The sequence below is a fragment of the Amphichorda felina genome (genome assembly GCF_050947745.1).
Source record: "Amphichorda felina strain 45539 chromosome Unknown scaffold_1, whole genome shotgun sequence".
NCBI lineage: Eukaryota > Fungi > Ascomycota > Sordariomycetes > Hypocreales > Bionectriaceae > Amphichorda > Amphichorda felina.
The window spans coordinates 2,408,238-2,422,458 of record NW_028145049.1 but is presented as its reverse complement, the minus strand read 5'-3'; the positions used below and the strand labels follow the sequence as shown (position 1 = coordinate 2,422,458).

Sequence of the window (14,221 nt, the reverse complement as noted above, 5' to 3'; positions counted from 1 at the left end):
AGCACTCGGGAGCATGGATGGCGCGGGCGAAGCCGACTGGAGTGGAGGCGGACTTACAAAGCTGCTCCTCGAGGAAGATCTGACAGTGCTGCTTCAGTTCGCGCGGGAGCTGTCGCGCATCGCGGTAAGGACAGGGGTGTGGATGGAGGGGGCTGCTGGCGGTGGTCAAGGTCGAGTTGCCTTCTGGCAGCGAGTAGAAGGATGTTGAATGGGATAATGAGCTCAAGGGCGAGGATGAAGCCATGGCTTGCATGGTCTCGCGGCTCGGCGGTCGAGGCGATGGGGGTGCTAGAGGGTTTGGAGACTTAACGCGTTGACGTGGATGGTAATAGGACGTTGGACGCGACGGGGAAAGGCGGAGGTGCTTAATGTCTTGTGGCTGGTGAGTGGGGTAAGACAAACCCGGGGCTGTGGCGCTGGCACTAGTACCAGGTACGTAGGTATCCTCTCTCCTTCTCCCTGTTACCTCCGCATCTTCCTCATTCACCCAAGTCAGATTTCCATCTCGTTTCCGGAACAGACAAATTACCGTGTTGGAGAGTACTGAGTCGGGATCGAACGTCCAATTTGGGTGATCTTTAGGGGTAAATTATAACGCAGATCACTAAGTAGAAGGCATACATGCACTTGGGCTCGGAGTTTCATTCACGGGTACTATGTATAGTCATCATGGGCTTTTCGTTTGTTTGTTTGTTTTACTGTTTAACGCCGTGCCGCCCCGCGAGGGGCAAAGGGAACCTGGGGGCTATCCTGTTAAGTAAAGTACAACCTATGAATGCCGAGACAATTGGTGTCTAAGGAAGAGAAAGAATCGCGAGTACCAGAATCCAAAGGGAAGGCAAACGAGGAACCGCTTTTCGTTTAATGTGAGAAAACATGTTTGTATGTCATGATTCTGTCTCATGAGGCTCCCCAAGCACAACCTTGTTAAGCAAGTCATAACCGTCACTGCTTCCATCCGGGGAGGGTGGGCTTGACTGCTTCCTCTTGACCAGCACCCTGCGCCCATCCGGCAGGGTGACTAGCTCGAGGGTTAGATCCTCCGGGATCTCGGCTTCCGGGACCCAACCGCCCACTTGGTGGAGCCGTTCGGGTTGGGCTTGCTTCATACTAGCCTCCTCCGTGTCGGGAGCCCCCGTGCTAGATCCCTCCTCCATGCTCGAGACCTCCTCCACCTCCCTGTGGGAGGACCCCTTCCGGGAGCCCTCCCCCTCCCCCTTCCAGGGCGGTTCGACGTCGTAACTCGCCCCGTCCTTCCCGGTGACCACGAGACGCTCCACCGGGCCCAGGATATCTTCCACCGGGAGCCCGAGGGCCTCCAGGTGGTGGGGCCTGACTTGCACGAAGCTGAGCTGCTGATCCAGCCAGGCGTAAAGACGCTCCTCGTCCAGCATCCTAGTTTGTGGTGAACCTGTGTTGCGTCTTGTTGTTGTTGTTGTTTGTCTGTTGTCTGCGGGCTGCGTGTGAGTAAGTACTGTCCCTCTTCTTCTTCTTCTTCTTCTTCTTTTTTTTTTCATCTAGTTCTGCTCGTGGGATATCCTTACTTACGTGTGATACGGGTTGTTGAACAGGGTGAGTATGTAGATAGTAGCTGTGAGACAAAGATGTGTAGCTGAATCTGGATGCTTGAAAAAGATGGGTGGGCAGATGGTAGTTGTGAGAGTGAAGCAGTTCAGTCCGAGTGGGAAGGGAGATAGGGGCAATATATAGGAGAGTTTGAACAATAAACATCCAGAAAGTCTTCCCATCTCTTAGGCAACTTTGTCCTGGTAAACTCTTTCTAAAGCCACACAGTCTTCTTAAACGTGGAACTCATGATGCGATCAAGGTCGAGTGGCTGTCGTGGGGGTTCGTTGCCAGGGGCAGGAACAATGGAACTATACGCCCATCTGCCGCAGGTGTGAAGAGAAGTTTCCAGGCATCTTTCTGGTATCTGGATGTCTGGGCAGGAGGGTACGTGGGAGGAGACTGCTAGTCTTTGTCCCTTTGCATGGGGACGGCGCTCCATCGGGGTGAAGAAAGGAGGACATAGCCCAAGTTGAAACCAGGGGCATGGCCAGTGCTTTCCACTCTACAATACTACTCCTCCCTCGGGCTTCTCATTCCCTGAAGAAGTGCAGGTACTTCTGTGACCCCTTTTTGCTGACGCCACCTGCCGTAGAGCTGGATAGGTCATCCTCACACTATTGCTGAGGCAGGCACTATTCGGCAAATACCGCCTCACAATTCGAGGGACAAAACATGTACACAAGTATGGTATTGGGGAAATGGCGTACGCGGACTCAATCTTGCTGGATTATGTTTTGCCCATCGCCATCATTGCTGTTGTTATTATTGGCGATGTTGTTGCGTGGTTGTCCTTATTGCCAGGTAGTAAACTCGGAACTAATAAGTAGTAGGTAGTAGTACTACGTGTCTCACTCACCCCTGTCACCCATCGATAATCCCAAACGGGCTTATCCTGTTACGTAGCACCAGAATCAGATAGCGTAGCAAGGAAGTGAGAATAAGGAGTTGATCTATTATGTTTATGTATTCGTCTAGGAAATTTGGGGGCTCGCCCGTCTACCCGTAGGAGTGGTAATATGCCGGTGTATCTTGCTCAACAACACAGCATGATAGGCTGCCTCATATACAGCCAACTAGAAAATTTCAACCCTTGCGCCGTTCCCATGCCCGAATATATGACAAGAAAGGCTAAAAAATTCGACACAAGATCCAGCACTCCCCTCTCTCAGTGGGGGTAGGCGCTGCTCCGGGTCCTCTCCAGCTCAATCTCGGCCATGCCGTTCTCGTCGCCATGGCCGCCCGCGTCTGTCTGGTGCTTGGCCATGATCTGTTGCAGCACGTTGGACGCCTCGGACGTGTACTTGCACTTGGCGCGGATCTTTTCGCCGTAGCGGTAGAAGAGGAAGGGGAAGGGGACACAGGCCACAGCCAGGAAGGCGGGTATCGAGCTGGCCCAGTGGATGCCGAGGTCCTTGTACATGTAAGTCGTAAAGAGAGGGAAAGCAGCGCCAAAGAGGGAACGGAGGACCGAATTGGCGGCCAGGACTGAGGCGGCGTAGATGATGTCTGATGACGGGGTTAGTACTTGGCTCTCCTCCAAGGCAAAATATCAAAAAGAAGAGGAAATGACTTACATGAATCAATGAGATAGTTCATCAGGGAGAGGAAGACGAGGACAATTCCAGCGCCGAAGAAACCAGAACCAACGATGGAAACGGCCCAATGGATATCGGCACCGTTGGTCCACGCGAACCAGAACATTCCGACGGGAATCAGGACACAGCCAACCAGGCCGGGGGGCAGACGAGCCTCGGGCGGTGCCATGCCGCCGTACGAGGCGGCAACGCGGGCATAGCGCTTGTTGTCGATCATGGTCCCAAACGTGGCGATCAGCATGCCCACGGCGATACCGATGAAGGCAAGACCACCGATGCCGGGACCCCAACCGCGGCCCTGCTGGAAGACGATGGGGAAGGCGGCGAAGCAGAGGTACAGCGTTCCGTAGATGATGGCCATGTAGATGGAGGTGAGCAGGACAATGGGCTCCACAAAGAGCAGGACCCAGGGGCGCAGGAGGGCCACCTTGAACTTGGCGCCCATGGTCTGCGGAGGGCGGCCCGCGTCGAGCTTGGAGATGTACTGCTTGCCCGTCTTCTTGGACAGGGCCTTGGCGCGCTGCTCCAGGAGCACGGGGGCGTAGGTCTCGGGGTAGCTGAGGGTGCTGATGATCCAGACGACACCGGTGAAGATGGTGATCATGCCCTGGACCCAGCGCCAGCCAGAGGCCTGGCCGAGGAAACCACCAGCGATAGGGCCTGTTCGCACTGTCAGAAAAAAAAAAGAAGAGGAGAGGAAAAGGGGGTACAGGGAGGTTCACTCACCGATGGCAGGACCGAGGAAAGGCGCCATGGCAAAGATACTCGTGGCAATACCTCTCTCATTTGCAGTGAACATGTCGGCAATGACGCCGCCGGCATTGGTCAGGGGCGAAGAGCCAAAGGCACCAGCGAAGAAACGCAGGATGATCATGGACTGGACGTTGGGGGCGCCGGCAGCACCAGCGTTGAAGGCAGTCAGGGCCATGTAGGTGAAGAAGAAGAGCTTCTGGCGGCCGTACATCTCAGAGAGGGGCGCCCAGAAGAGCGGGCCGATGGCGAAGCCCAGGACGAACATGGAGACGCCGAGGATGGCGACCTCGGAGGAGATATCGAAGTAGGTGATGACATCGCCCATGCCGCCAGAGAAGGCAGAGCTGGCGAAAGAGACGGACAGAGTAGCGACGGCCTGGACGATGGAGATATACCACTTGCGGGGCTTGGCGAAGTTCATGGGGTTGTAGCGGTCGCCGGGGAGGAACTCGACGAGATAGGGCGACTCGACGGTCCCATGACCTTCATACTCGTGGGCGAGGACATCGTCGGTGATGCCAGCCTGGTCGATGAGGGTGTGGAAGTACGAGACCTTGGTGTTGGTGGTCTTGGTGATGGCGCTGGGACGCTGGGCCTCAACGTCGGCTTCAGTGGCGGTGGCCGACGCAGACGACGAGGAGGGCGACGGCGCGGGAGGGGAGACGGCCATCTTGGACAGTCTGGTCTGGGTTCTTCCGGTTCGCGCTGACCAAGAAAGAGACTGTCGCGTCGCAGTTTCGCAGTTTCGCAGTTTCGCGGCTGGAGCCTGGTTGAAGATCCAAAGCACGGGACCGTGCACCAAGGGGAAGGAGCAATCCAGTGGTTTTAATACATACACGGATCCGGAGCCTTCCCCAGCAGGACCGGGCTAACGGCCGCCAGAAGAAACCCGCCAAACCCGCACCCCAAGCCGCCCCGCAGGAATGCGACTCATAATCTCATTGGGGCATTTTTAATCTAAGACATCAGAACCGAGTAAGAAAGAGGCAAGGAATCGACTCACGGGTGGGGGCTTCACGGAGCTTCGGCACTGTGACAGCAGGGGTTGGGCGGTTTTGGCTGCGGACCGCCTACGGTTTGGGAGTTTCATCAACCGATGAAGCAAGAAAATGTCCGACGTGGCGGTCGGGATTGGGCCAAGAGATTCCCAACCCCGGCACGTCCTGTGCCATGCACGATTCGCGCGAGTGGGATGCTCGCGATTCTGCGATCCGACGGCTTTAGGCCGGACTTGGCCTGTGGCCACAACGGGACAGCCTAATAGTACTAGTACTACTCCGTAGTAGTATCCGCACTCGCTTATACTACGTACTAGTACATACTATGTAGTACATTACAGGTGGGCACACCAGGACTTGATTGGGCGCCACAGGGTATCGTCCTGTGCAAATTTCCACGTGGACCGTTCAACGCCGCTGCTCAGCTGCATTTCAAGCATGACCACACTGTCTAAGAGCACGTACTATGTACGTACATACCGTTTCCCTTACCCAACACATGTGGATGTCATGCGCTGTGTGATCTTGGCAAAGCAGGCAAATGGCACGCAATTCTACGTCACGGATACGACTTTTGTTCCGTGCGAATACTGGCCACTGACAACGTACTATGTAATACGAGTACGCCCGTCCCGTCTTACGTGCTCAGGGCTGGGGGGCCAGATCTGACCTTCCAGGCGGGATTCGGGATGACAGTGGATGAAATCCACCCGCTTAGATAACATAAGGATGACGCTACGGATATCGCGCAGAGTTTGTTGGTTAGACTATCAGGCCTGGAGGCTGCCATAGGCCCATAGCTGATGTGCACGGGCCAGCCCGAGCTGTGCAGGCCTCCTGCCCGGCACGCTGTTACCGAAAGGAAGAAAAAAAAAAAGGAAAAATTAAAGGAGGAAAAAACGTGAGCACTAGTAGTAACATGCTTACAAACGCTTTGGCCTGTATCCGTAGCGCCATCTAATTGCTAGCGGTAGATGATCCTCGGTCGGGGTAGTACTATGTAGTACGCCCGTTTTTGGAGACGGCGGAAGGTGCTAGACAGGCTCTTGACAGACCATGTTCTTTCAGGCGATCGGGAAAGATCTCAATACCGTTTACTCCGCAGAGACCCCAGGTATCTACGCTTTTTGATCGTCTCCAAAAACGGGGGTTCGCCCGTATAAGTAGTATCCGTGCATAGCATTAGTAGAAACATCGTATAGTACTCGTACTCCGTATGGATGATTAATATAAGTGGAAGGAAGTATACGGCCTACTGGGTACTACGAGTAGTAATTGAGATTAAATCTAGTTACGTACTACGAGTTGATGTATGCATAAACCTCGAGACGTACGTACTTCCACTATGTTTTCAAGGCGATTAATATTCTGAGTACGTACCTACGTGCTAATACTCGTACATAGTATTATCCGTAAGGTATGTATTACTAGCATGATTCATCTTCTGTAGCGGCGATTAAACGCTGTGGATACGGAGGTATCTAATCCCCGATCCCGTCCCACTCCTCCTCCCCGTCATCACTACTGCCATCGCTTGTCTCGGCGCTGCTGACGCTCTCGTCCGATTCCGCAGCCTCGCTTACACCATCTCCGTCGTCATCTCTTGCCTCCAGCGACACAGGCAACCCCGTCGACTTCAGTACCGGCATCCCCAGCACGTCCCTCACAATCCCTCCGTCCTCGTCCCGTAAATACGGCCCCTCGCCGCCATCCCCACCATCACCACCATCATCATCCTCCTCCTCCTCGCCTGTCCTCACAAACCCAGCCACGAAGAAGCCCATGACCCCACGCCCATCGCCCTTGTAAGACCGTATGCACCCCTCCGCCACGTCCCCGTCCTCCCCGCAAGCCTCCGGGAGGCCCCTGACCGGCCAGTCCCTCATCCCGCCCACCTGGTCTGCCCTCCGGAGGATCCGCCACCCTCTCCGCCGCGCCACGTCCGAACCCAGCGCCGCCATGACGACGTTCTCGTTCTCCTCCACGTGGATCGAGCACGTCGAGTACGTCACCTTCCTCGCCGCGGGGAACTCGAACGCGTGGAGCAGCAGCGTCAGCTGGAACGCCGACAGCGCCTCCAGCCGCGCCTTGAGGTCCTTCTCCGACTTGACTACCGTCTCGTTGCCCTCGTCGTCCCTGAGGATCTTGCCCTCGTCCTCCACCGCTGCTGCTTCCGCCGCCCCGGCCACCTCCCCGTGCTTCCTCTTGCGGGCATTAATATTCGTAGATTTCTTCCCCTGTGACCCCTTCTTCGCCTTGCCCGCATCCACCGCCTCGGGGAAGTGAACCTCGGGCATCGAGTCCCTCCCCACGATCCCGCTCCCCGAGCAGCTCGGGTCCAGCAGCAGGGCGCCCACGTCCTTGTACTTGGCGGCGCGTGGGTCTACCTGGAGGAAGTCCTGGCCGGGCCCGATCTTGACCGTGCCCCTCGCGCCCGCGACGCGCACCATCTTGTCCAGCGTCTGCGCGCGCTTGGCGTCCTTCTCGAACGCGTAGACGGCCTGCGGGCTGCTCTCGAACCCCGGGCGGTGCGCGTGCAGTATGGCCGCCAGGTGCGTCGTCTTGTTGCCGGGCGCGGCGCACGCGTCCACCACGTCGCCGTCCTCGCTCCGCGGGTCCAGCAGGTACGCGGGGAAGCACGACGCCTTGTCCTGCAGGATGATCCTGCCCGACGCGTAGGCCTCGGTCCTTGTCAGGTCCGCGCCTTGCGTGACGGCCAGGAGGCCCGGGACGTGCGGGTCGATGTAGACGGACTTGCCGGCCGCCGTGATGACGTCCTGGAGGCTGGTGGCGCGCGCAAAGTGCGCAAACGTCGTCTTGAGCTCGTCCTCGATGGTGCTCTTGAGGGCGTTGACGCGCACCCAGCGCGGGTACTCGGCCTCCTCGCCGGCCGACGCCCGTTCGACCTGCTCCCTCAGGGCGTCCACGGTCGGGGCCTTGCGGCGCAGGCGCGCCAGGGTGAACTCGGAGCTGAGTCTTCCCTTGTGGCGGTCTATGCTCTGCCGCAGGCCGTGGCTCTGGGGCAGGGCGATGCCACCCTTTGCGAGGAGCAGGTCATGCACCAGCAGCAGTGAGAGCGCGGGTGTCAGCTAAGACTCGGTCAGCAAATGTTGACAAGAGGGGAGCTTTGTAATGGATAAATAAATGAGTAGATACCTTCCGTTCATGCCGCAGTATCTCAGCCCTCTCAATCACCTCCTTCAGCACGCCGCTCCATTTGGCCGTCTCGAGCACCAGGGCGTATAGCTGGTTGGGCGGTGACTTCAGGTCCTTCCTTCGGAAGACTCTCGCCTTCAGGCTGCCGCCCTCGGAGGGCGACGGCTGTAGGAACTCGGCTGCCTCATGGTACAGCGACATGTCGCGGGACCTCGAGGTGCCAATGTTGGCCGCAAGAGAGAAGTTGGGTGTTGAAAGTCGGGTTGAGGAAATCTTGAGGTCAAGGATGAGGTACGTGAGAATATGGAAGGAAAATATTCAACCGCAGTTTAGCCGTATAGTGAGGATGGGCTGGGGACCTATAACTTTTAACATGCCCAAGAGTGAAATGGAAGATAAGACCACATCAATATACCAATGAATCAATATGATAGCTTTCCATTGGGTTTGCGTCGTAGTGAATAGAACGGCATGGCTGAGTTACAGATCGTGTACGTCGTGGTTCTGTGGGCATCATTGATACAGTACTACTAGAACCTGCAGTAGATATTGACTTACACGTTACTCAAGCAGGACCATCCATCACATCACACTCAAAAATAGACGCCGAGCTCATGAATTCATGTTCCATTCTCCTGTCTAGCCCGTGGAGGCACTCCGTGGGTATCCATAAATTTTAACCTAAAAATCCCAAAAGAAAAAAAAACAAAACCCCCTTCCCCTATTGGAAAAGGGGTTGGCCCGAAGATCCAAGACCGAGCCCCCTATGAAATACCTAAAAGACAATTGGTATAAAAAAGGGAGCTCGATGGTTATCTCTAAAGAGCAAGAAGAAGAGAAGATAACTTTGTGATATGTGATTTTTTTTTGGGAAATCCACATGTAGAAGCGAAATGCCTAGAATGGCATGGTGATTCCATCAACTCCGGTTTGGCAGGCATGCCTTCCGTGTCGCCTGTCCTTATCAAACACCCACACAAACATATTTCTGTGCGCAAGATACCGGTCTAACCCGTGCCCAATCCTTTGCCCAGCTCAGAAGAAAACCAGTCGAACCCTGGATCAACCTAGGAACGCCCCGTCGTGATACAAAAAGAGAGGCAGTGCCACCCATTTAGTAGTGGTGGCTGCGGCGCTGGCCGTGGCCGTGGAGGTGGCGATGGGCCTTGGACGTCTTGATGCTCGCCTTGCCGCTCTCGCTGTAGACGCTGAGGGCCCAGTCACCACCGCACGTCTCGGTGCCGTTGTCGGCGCAAGGGTGCGAGCACTGCTTCTCGTCAATCTGCTCCGACCCGAGGAGCTCGTTGCCGCAGTAGCACTCGCCACTCCACTCGGTACCGGCCAGGAGGAAACCAGCCCCCTTGCAGTGCGAGACGCACTTCTCGTTGCTGACCTTGCCAATGTCCGGGCGGACAATGTCGCGAAGGACGCGCGCCTCAGAGTCCCGGAAGCAGCCGGCGTACTGGAAGCCCGCGACGGCGCCAGTCTCATCACCAGTGGCGTTGACATCCTCAGTGGGAGCAGCCTTCGCCGGCAGTGTGCGGGTGATGGTCGTGAAGAAGGTCTTGGCATTCTTGGTGGGCGCCTTGGTCTGAGCGGGGGCCGGGACCGAGGTGGTAGCCTGGGGCTTCTCGACAAACACGGCACCCTTGGAGGCGGCAGCGGAGGGAGCAGTCTTAGAAGTGGACTTGGGAGCAGAGTCGACGTTCTTGCCGAGGTCAGCAAGGCCGTCCAGGCCAAAGGACCAGCCAAGCAGGGACAGGTGACCAGGTAGAGCATCCAGGACACCTTCAACCTTCTCATCCACCTCGGAGGGGATAGTGCAGTCATCCTCGTTCAGACCATTGATGCCAGGGCAAAGATCCATGCCCTCAGTGCCAGCGTTGCAGGTGTCGATGATGTGCTGGAGGAGATCCTCATCCCACCCAGCCATGAAGTCGGCGTGGGAGCTATAGCCGGTGACATCGCCGTTCGACAGCACGAAGGGCTGTTGGCCGGCATTGCCGGTCCACCGGTCTGCGAACGAGGGAGTGTCCCAGTAGATCTCGTAGAAGAGGTGGGGCAGGTGGATGTAACCCTGGGGGCAGTTGAGCTTGCCGCTGCCGTTGTCCTCGGGCCAGGCCATGTTTTTCTTGTAGTTGGTGAGGCCAGCCTCGGGGTTGTAGCAGGAGGGCATGTGGATATCGGCACGGAGGGGCGAGCCGTAGCCGTCGCAGTTGACGTCGGGGAAACCAACGCCCTCGCCCTTGTTGATGGGATCGCCCATGCCGGACTTGGTGCCGTCCGAATTGGCCTTCCAGGAGGGAGGGTTGTATTCGTTGCCGAGACGGGGGCATGTCCACTTGACGTTCATGATCTCGCCCTTGCTGGGGTCCAGGTTGGTCTCGGCCGACTGGGGAGCAGTACGGGTCATAGCATTGCCGCCGACGATCTGGAGGCCAGGGGGGAAGGCCTTGATCTCGTCGTCGGTAGCCTCGAAGAAGTAGTAGACGTTGACGTAGTCGACGCCGACGTCCTCAAACTTGCCTGTGTTGGGATCCTTGAAGTAGAGAGAAGGGAACCAGTAGGCACTATTGTCACCCTTGATCTTGGCGGTGCTGCACTGGGAGTTCATGAGATCGTCACCAGTGGCACCCTTCCCGAATCCGCTTCCACCCATGACGGTGTGGACGTGCTGGGAGGTCTGGCCGGGCGAGATGATGGGGTCCATGCGGCCCTTGGTGAGGGCCTTGTTGTTGAAGCGCAAGACAGCAAAGGTACGGTCATCCTTGGCGGCGGCGGTGCCGATGAGAGCCGCCAGGGCGGCTCCATAAGTGTACTTCATGGTGAAGAAGGAGGGTCGGTCTCTTTTGAGAGGAAGTGCCGAGAATTGGCAGGCAATGGTGGTGGCAGTCACCGGGACTATATCGTATTGTCGCCTCGTTGTTTGTTTCTACCCCGCTTGATACTGGTGACACCGGAGCACCTCTTTGTATAAGTGAATGAAGGACAGCTGACAAGCAGTTGAAGTTGAGGTTGTAGTTGGAGCTGTAGTTGTCCGTTGTTGGTCGAGTCGGTCTAGCCGATACGAGTGAAGCAAGGAAGGTAAGAAACAGGACCGCTAGGGCGCTCTGTTCGAGTTGTTTGAAGTGAAGGAGAGGACGGTGCTCAGCAGCTGTCTCCAGAAGGAAGGGAATGGATGGGGAAGAAAAAGCAGATGCGGTAGGTGAAGAGACGAAACAAGGGGAGCGGAAACCGAGGAGAGGTTGAGGGTAAGGGGGGTGATACATGTATAAGAGGCCCATGGTCCATGGAGGCACCCTACTCCCTACGAGTACAACGGGTCTACCTTCGAGTATGGATGGGCAAACTGGGCACTGGCGGCACACCTGCGCTGCGGTCTTACAGTCCCACAGTCCCACCGCCGAAGCCATGGAGGCATGGACCGGACGGAGCCTTGGCCCTTCGCCCCAAAAGTTGGCACCCGACCACACGGATACCGCCTCTGCCTTTGGACGGCCGTGGCCAAACGGTCCAGCCGCTGGGGGCCAAGACGCCGGCTTGGCCCAGTGGCCAGGTGGGAAAGGCCATCGGTACCCGGATCTGGGCGATGTCTCCCCGCCATGGCCAGGTATCCTCCCTGAGGCTCCCTCTCTCCCCTTGTTGCGGTTAGGCGCTGTCGTGGCCCACTGGGCCCTGGGCTGGGCCTTCGCCTTGGGCCCTGAGTGTCCCGTGTCCTGCACGTCGGTGCTTCATTGCTTCAGATGCGACCGGGGTCGACCCCAATGCGCCATGATTCACCAGCGGCGCCCTCTCAAACCATCTCAACCTTCTCTCCTGGCAGCAGGCTGCTCGGCTGCTGACGTCTGTGCCCCGTCAAAGCTGCCTCCGCATCCTCCTGGGCACTTTATTTATCACTTTACCCAGCCCTCGAGTCAAGCCGAAGCGGCGCGACCCCCTTTCGGGGAAAAATCCCGCTCACCACGGCCGCTGCCAGAATTAACCTTGGTTTTGAGGTTCTGTCCTACCAGTCGACGGTGGAGCAATGGTGCCAGGTAGTGGACTGCCGAAGTGCTGGCACCCGTCGGCACCGAATTGAGACCTAGCAGGCCAGGGGGGCGGCAGCAGCCACCACTGCCAGGGCCCAGCAAACCACCATCCATGGCGATCCACGTCACCGCGGCGCGTGGGACTGAAGAAGAAGAACCAAGGCACACCAGGCGGGCTTATCCCAGTTCTGTCCATGGCCCCCATGGGACGATCCACGGCGGCTCATCAGCGTTAATCTGACTCAAGACCCAGGCTCCCAGCCATGCCGCATCGACTAAATATCGACGAGGCCGGGAGGGCCACCAGCCACCCGGGGCTAGAAACCCTTGGCATGAATATCATTGTCCCCCTTCTCCAGGCCCTCCTCCGAAAGTGAGTTGCCGAACTGATGCTGGTGAAACTGTCGCTCCTCCGTGTGTTTGTTGCAGGTCCTGGGAACAAGAACCAAGAAACAAGGATTAAACACATGCCTCGTGGGCGACAGACAAGGTCGAGGCCTGGTGAGCGCATCTCACATGCCTGGCCGCTGGCAGAAGACCAAAAAAAAAAAAGGTGTTTCCTCGGGTCAGATGCCCGCCACATGGTCCCGATAGCACACAATACTACTAGTAATAGTAGTATTAATCATTCCGCGACCGCCCATTCCATGCTGCGCATACGAATTACGTACTGAATCGCATGGGGGGTGGGGAGCAGTCAAGAAAAAGAAGAGAAGCCTGCTAAGTCCCGAAGATTGAAGAGAAGAGTTGATAGGAAAGGGCGCCCGGCTGGATCTCCCAATCGCAGCCTCGTCCGGGTTCTCTTGGGCAGTATCGTTTCACGCTTGGGAAGGGGTGTCTCTCTCGGAATGAGATGAGGCTTCATGCGATGCTGGGCCGTCCGCTCAGATGAGCGGATGAGCGAGCTGAATGTCTGCCCCCCCTCTGGGGATCTGGGAGTGAAACCGATGGGCAGTCTGGCAGTCAAGAGACTCACTTAGGACAGCCTTTGATAGACAGGAGGGCCCAGTCTCCCAGAGTGATCCACGGAGGACCAGAGCCTGAGCTGTCAAACACAGCCCGTCGTACCTGCAGTCCCTGAAACACACTAGGAAGCGTAGCACCCGATTGGCTCGCGCCCTGACTGCTCCTGCCTAGCATCGGCGCCGGCGTTATGCGCTGTCGGTTCTCCTAGCTCTTCCCGTTATAGGGGCTCCGAACCCTAGATTTGGGGCCTGGACTCGCTGGACAGTGGATAAGAATACACAGCGGTTAGACCAGGGGGTTCAACTCTCCGGCAGTGCGTGCGCATTGATGGCAAGAACATCCATGGATGCAACACATGAATAGCAGCCACGACCAACAAGGACAGCCTCGCCCAAAATATCCACTCATGCCCTTTTCTTTTCAAGTCGACGTGTCCATATTTTTATCAACAGCCTCTGTTGGGCTTGCATCCCTCGAGCTATTAACAGAGACCATTATAGTCCGGGATCCTTCCGCTGACCGTTTGAACTCTGTTCTGACTCGCAACGAAGAGCTCCCCCGCTGTCAGCTCCAAGTCATGTTGGCAGCAAAGCGCGAGCCAACAAACCGCCAGGACCAACGTGGCAGAGCGCAAACGGCCTCATCCACACTCAACCCCCAGCCAAACATCAGAGATTTTCGTCTCCAACAGGTCAACCCAAGTTAGCAAAGCTGAAAAATAATCCATCCTTCGGAAGAAGGGGGAGGGGGGGGGGGATAGATTCAGAAGGCAGCCCGCAGCGACCCAATCAGATCCATTATCGTCGCTGCCGCCGAGCCCTGTTTCAACCTCGCCGATCTGCTGCGCCCAACCGCGCGTCTGTGAGCACTGCATCCGAATGAGACCGACCCGGCCGGCACAAGGCGTCATCGTCGCCCAGTACCCGACTATTCATTACTTACCACTTTTGCATGAACGGCGTCTTTTTTCCCCCTCATCACAGATAGACCTCCCACCGTAGAGCGCACCCTGCGAACTCCAGCAAAATACCACCCAGGGGAGAGTATATTATTCGTAGATGTGTGTCCGTGGGTGGTATCAGACGCAAGGGACACGCCAATGGTACCGGGCGAGGATCACGAGGCAGCATGTCCGTCGCTCTCCCGTGCGCAAGTG

At 56.9% G+C, this 14,221-nt stretch overlaps 4 protein-coding genes across 4 annotated transcripts; all 4 read right to left on the bottom strand.

The window, feature by feature from the left end:
- Positions 1-887: 887 nt before the first annotated feature.
- ACO1O0_000788 (uncharacterized protein) lies at positions 888-1,394 on the bottom strand (the record flags this gene model as incomplete). The annotated part of the gene is made up of 1 exon (XM_083190284.1): positions 888-1,394. One exon carries the CDS (start codon positions 1,392-1,394, stop codon positions 888-890), a length of 507 nt encoding a protein of 168 aa, XP_083054143.1.
- Positions 1,395-2,734: 1,340 nt separating this feature from the next.
- On the bottom strand, positions 2,735-4,587 carry MFS2_1 (major facilitator superfamily domain-containing protein; the record flags this gene model as incomplete). The annotated part of the gene is made up of 3 exons (XM_083190283.1): positions 2,735-3,075; positions 3,144-3,824; positions 3,891-4,587. 3 exons carry the CDS (start codon positions 4,585-4,587, stop codon positions 2,735-2,737), a joined length of 1,719 nt encoding a protein of 572 aa, XP_083054142.1.
- A 1,809-nt stretch (positions 4,588-6,396) lies between these two features.
- ACO1O0_000786 (rRNA (cytosine-C5-)-methyltransferase RCM1) lies at positions 6,397-8,272 on the bottom strand (the record flags this gene model as incomplete). The annotated part of the gene is made up of 2 exons (XM_083190282.1): positions 6,397-8,004; positions 8,072-8,272. The coding sequence occupies 2 exons, from the start codon at positions 8,270-8,272 to the stop codon at positions 6,397-6,399; spliced, it is 1,809 nt and encodes a 602-aa protein (XP_083054141.1).
- Positions 8,273-9,185: 913 nt separating this feature from the next.
- On the bottom strand, positions 9,186-10,895 carry ACO1O0_000785 (DUF1996 and WSC domain-containing protein; the record flags this gene model as incomplete). Its single annotated transcript, XM_083190281.1, has 1 exon — positions 9,186-10,895. One exon carries the CDS (start codon positions 10,893-10,895, stop codon positions 9,186-9,188), a length of 1,710 nt encoding a protein of 569 aa, XP_083054140.1.
- Positions 10,896-14,221: the final 3,326 nt, after the last annotated feature.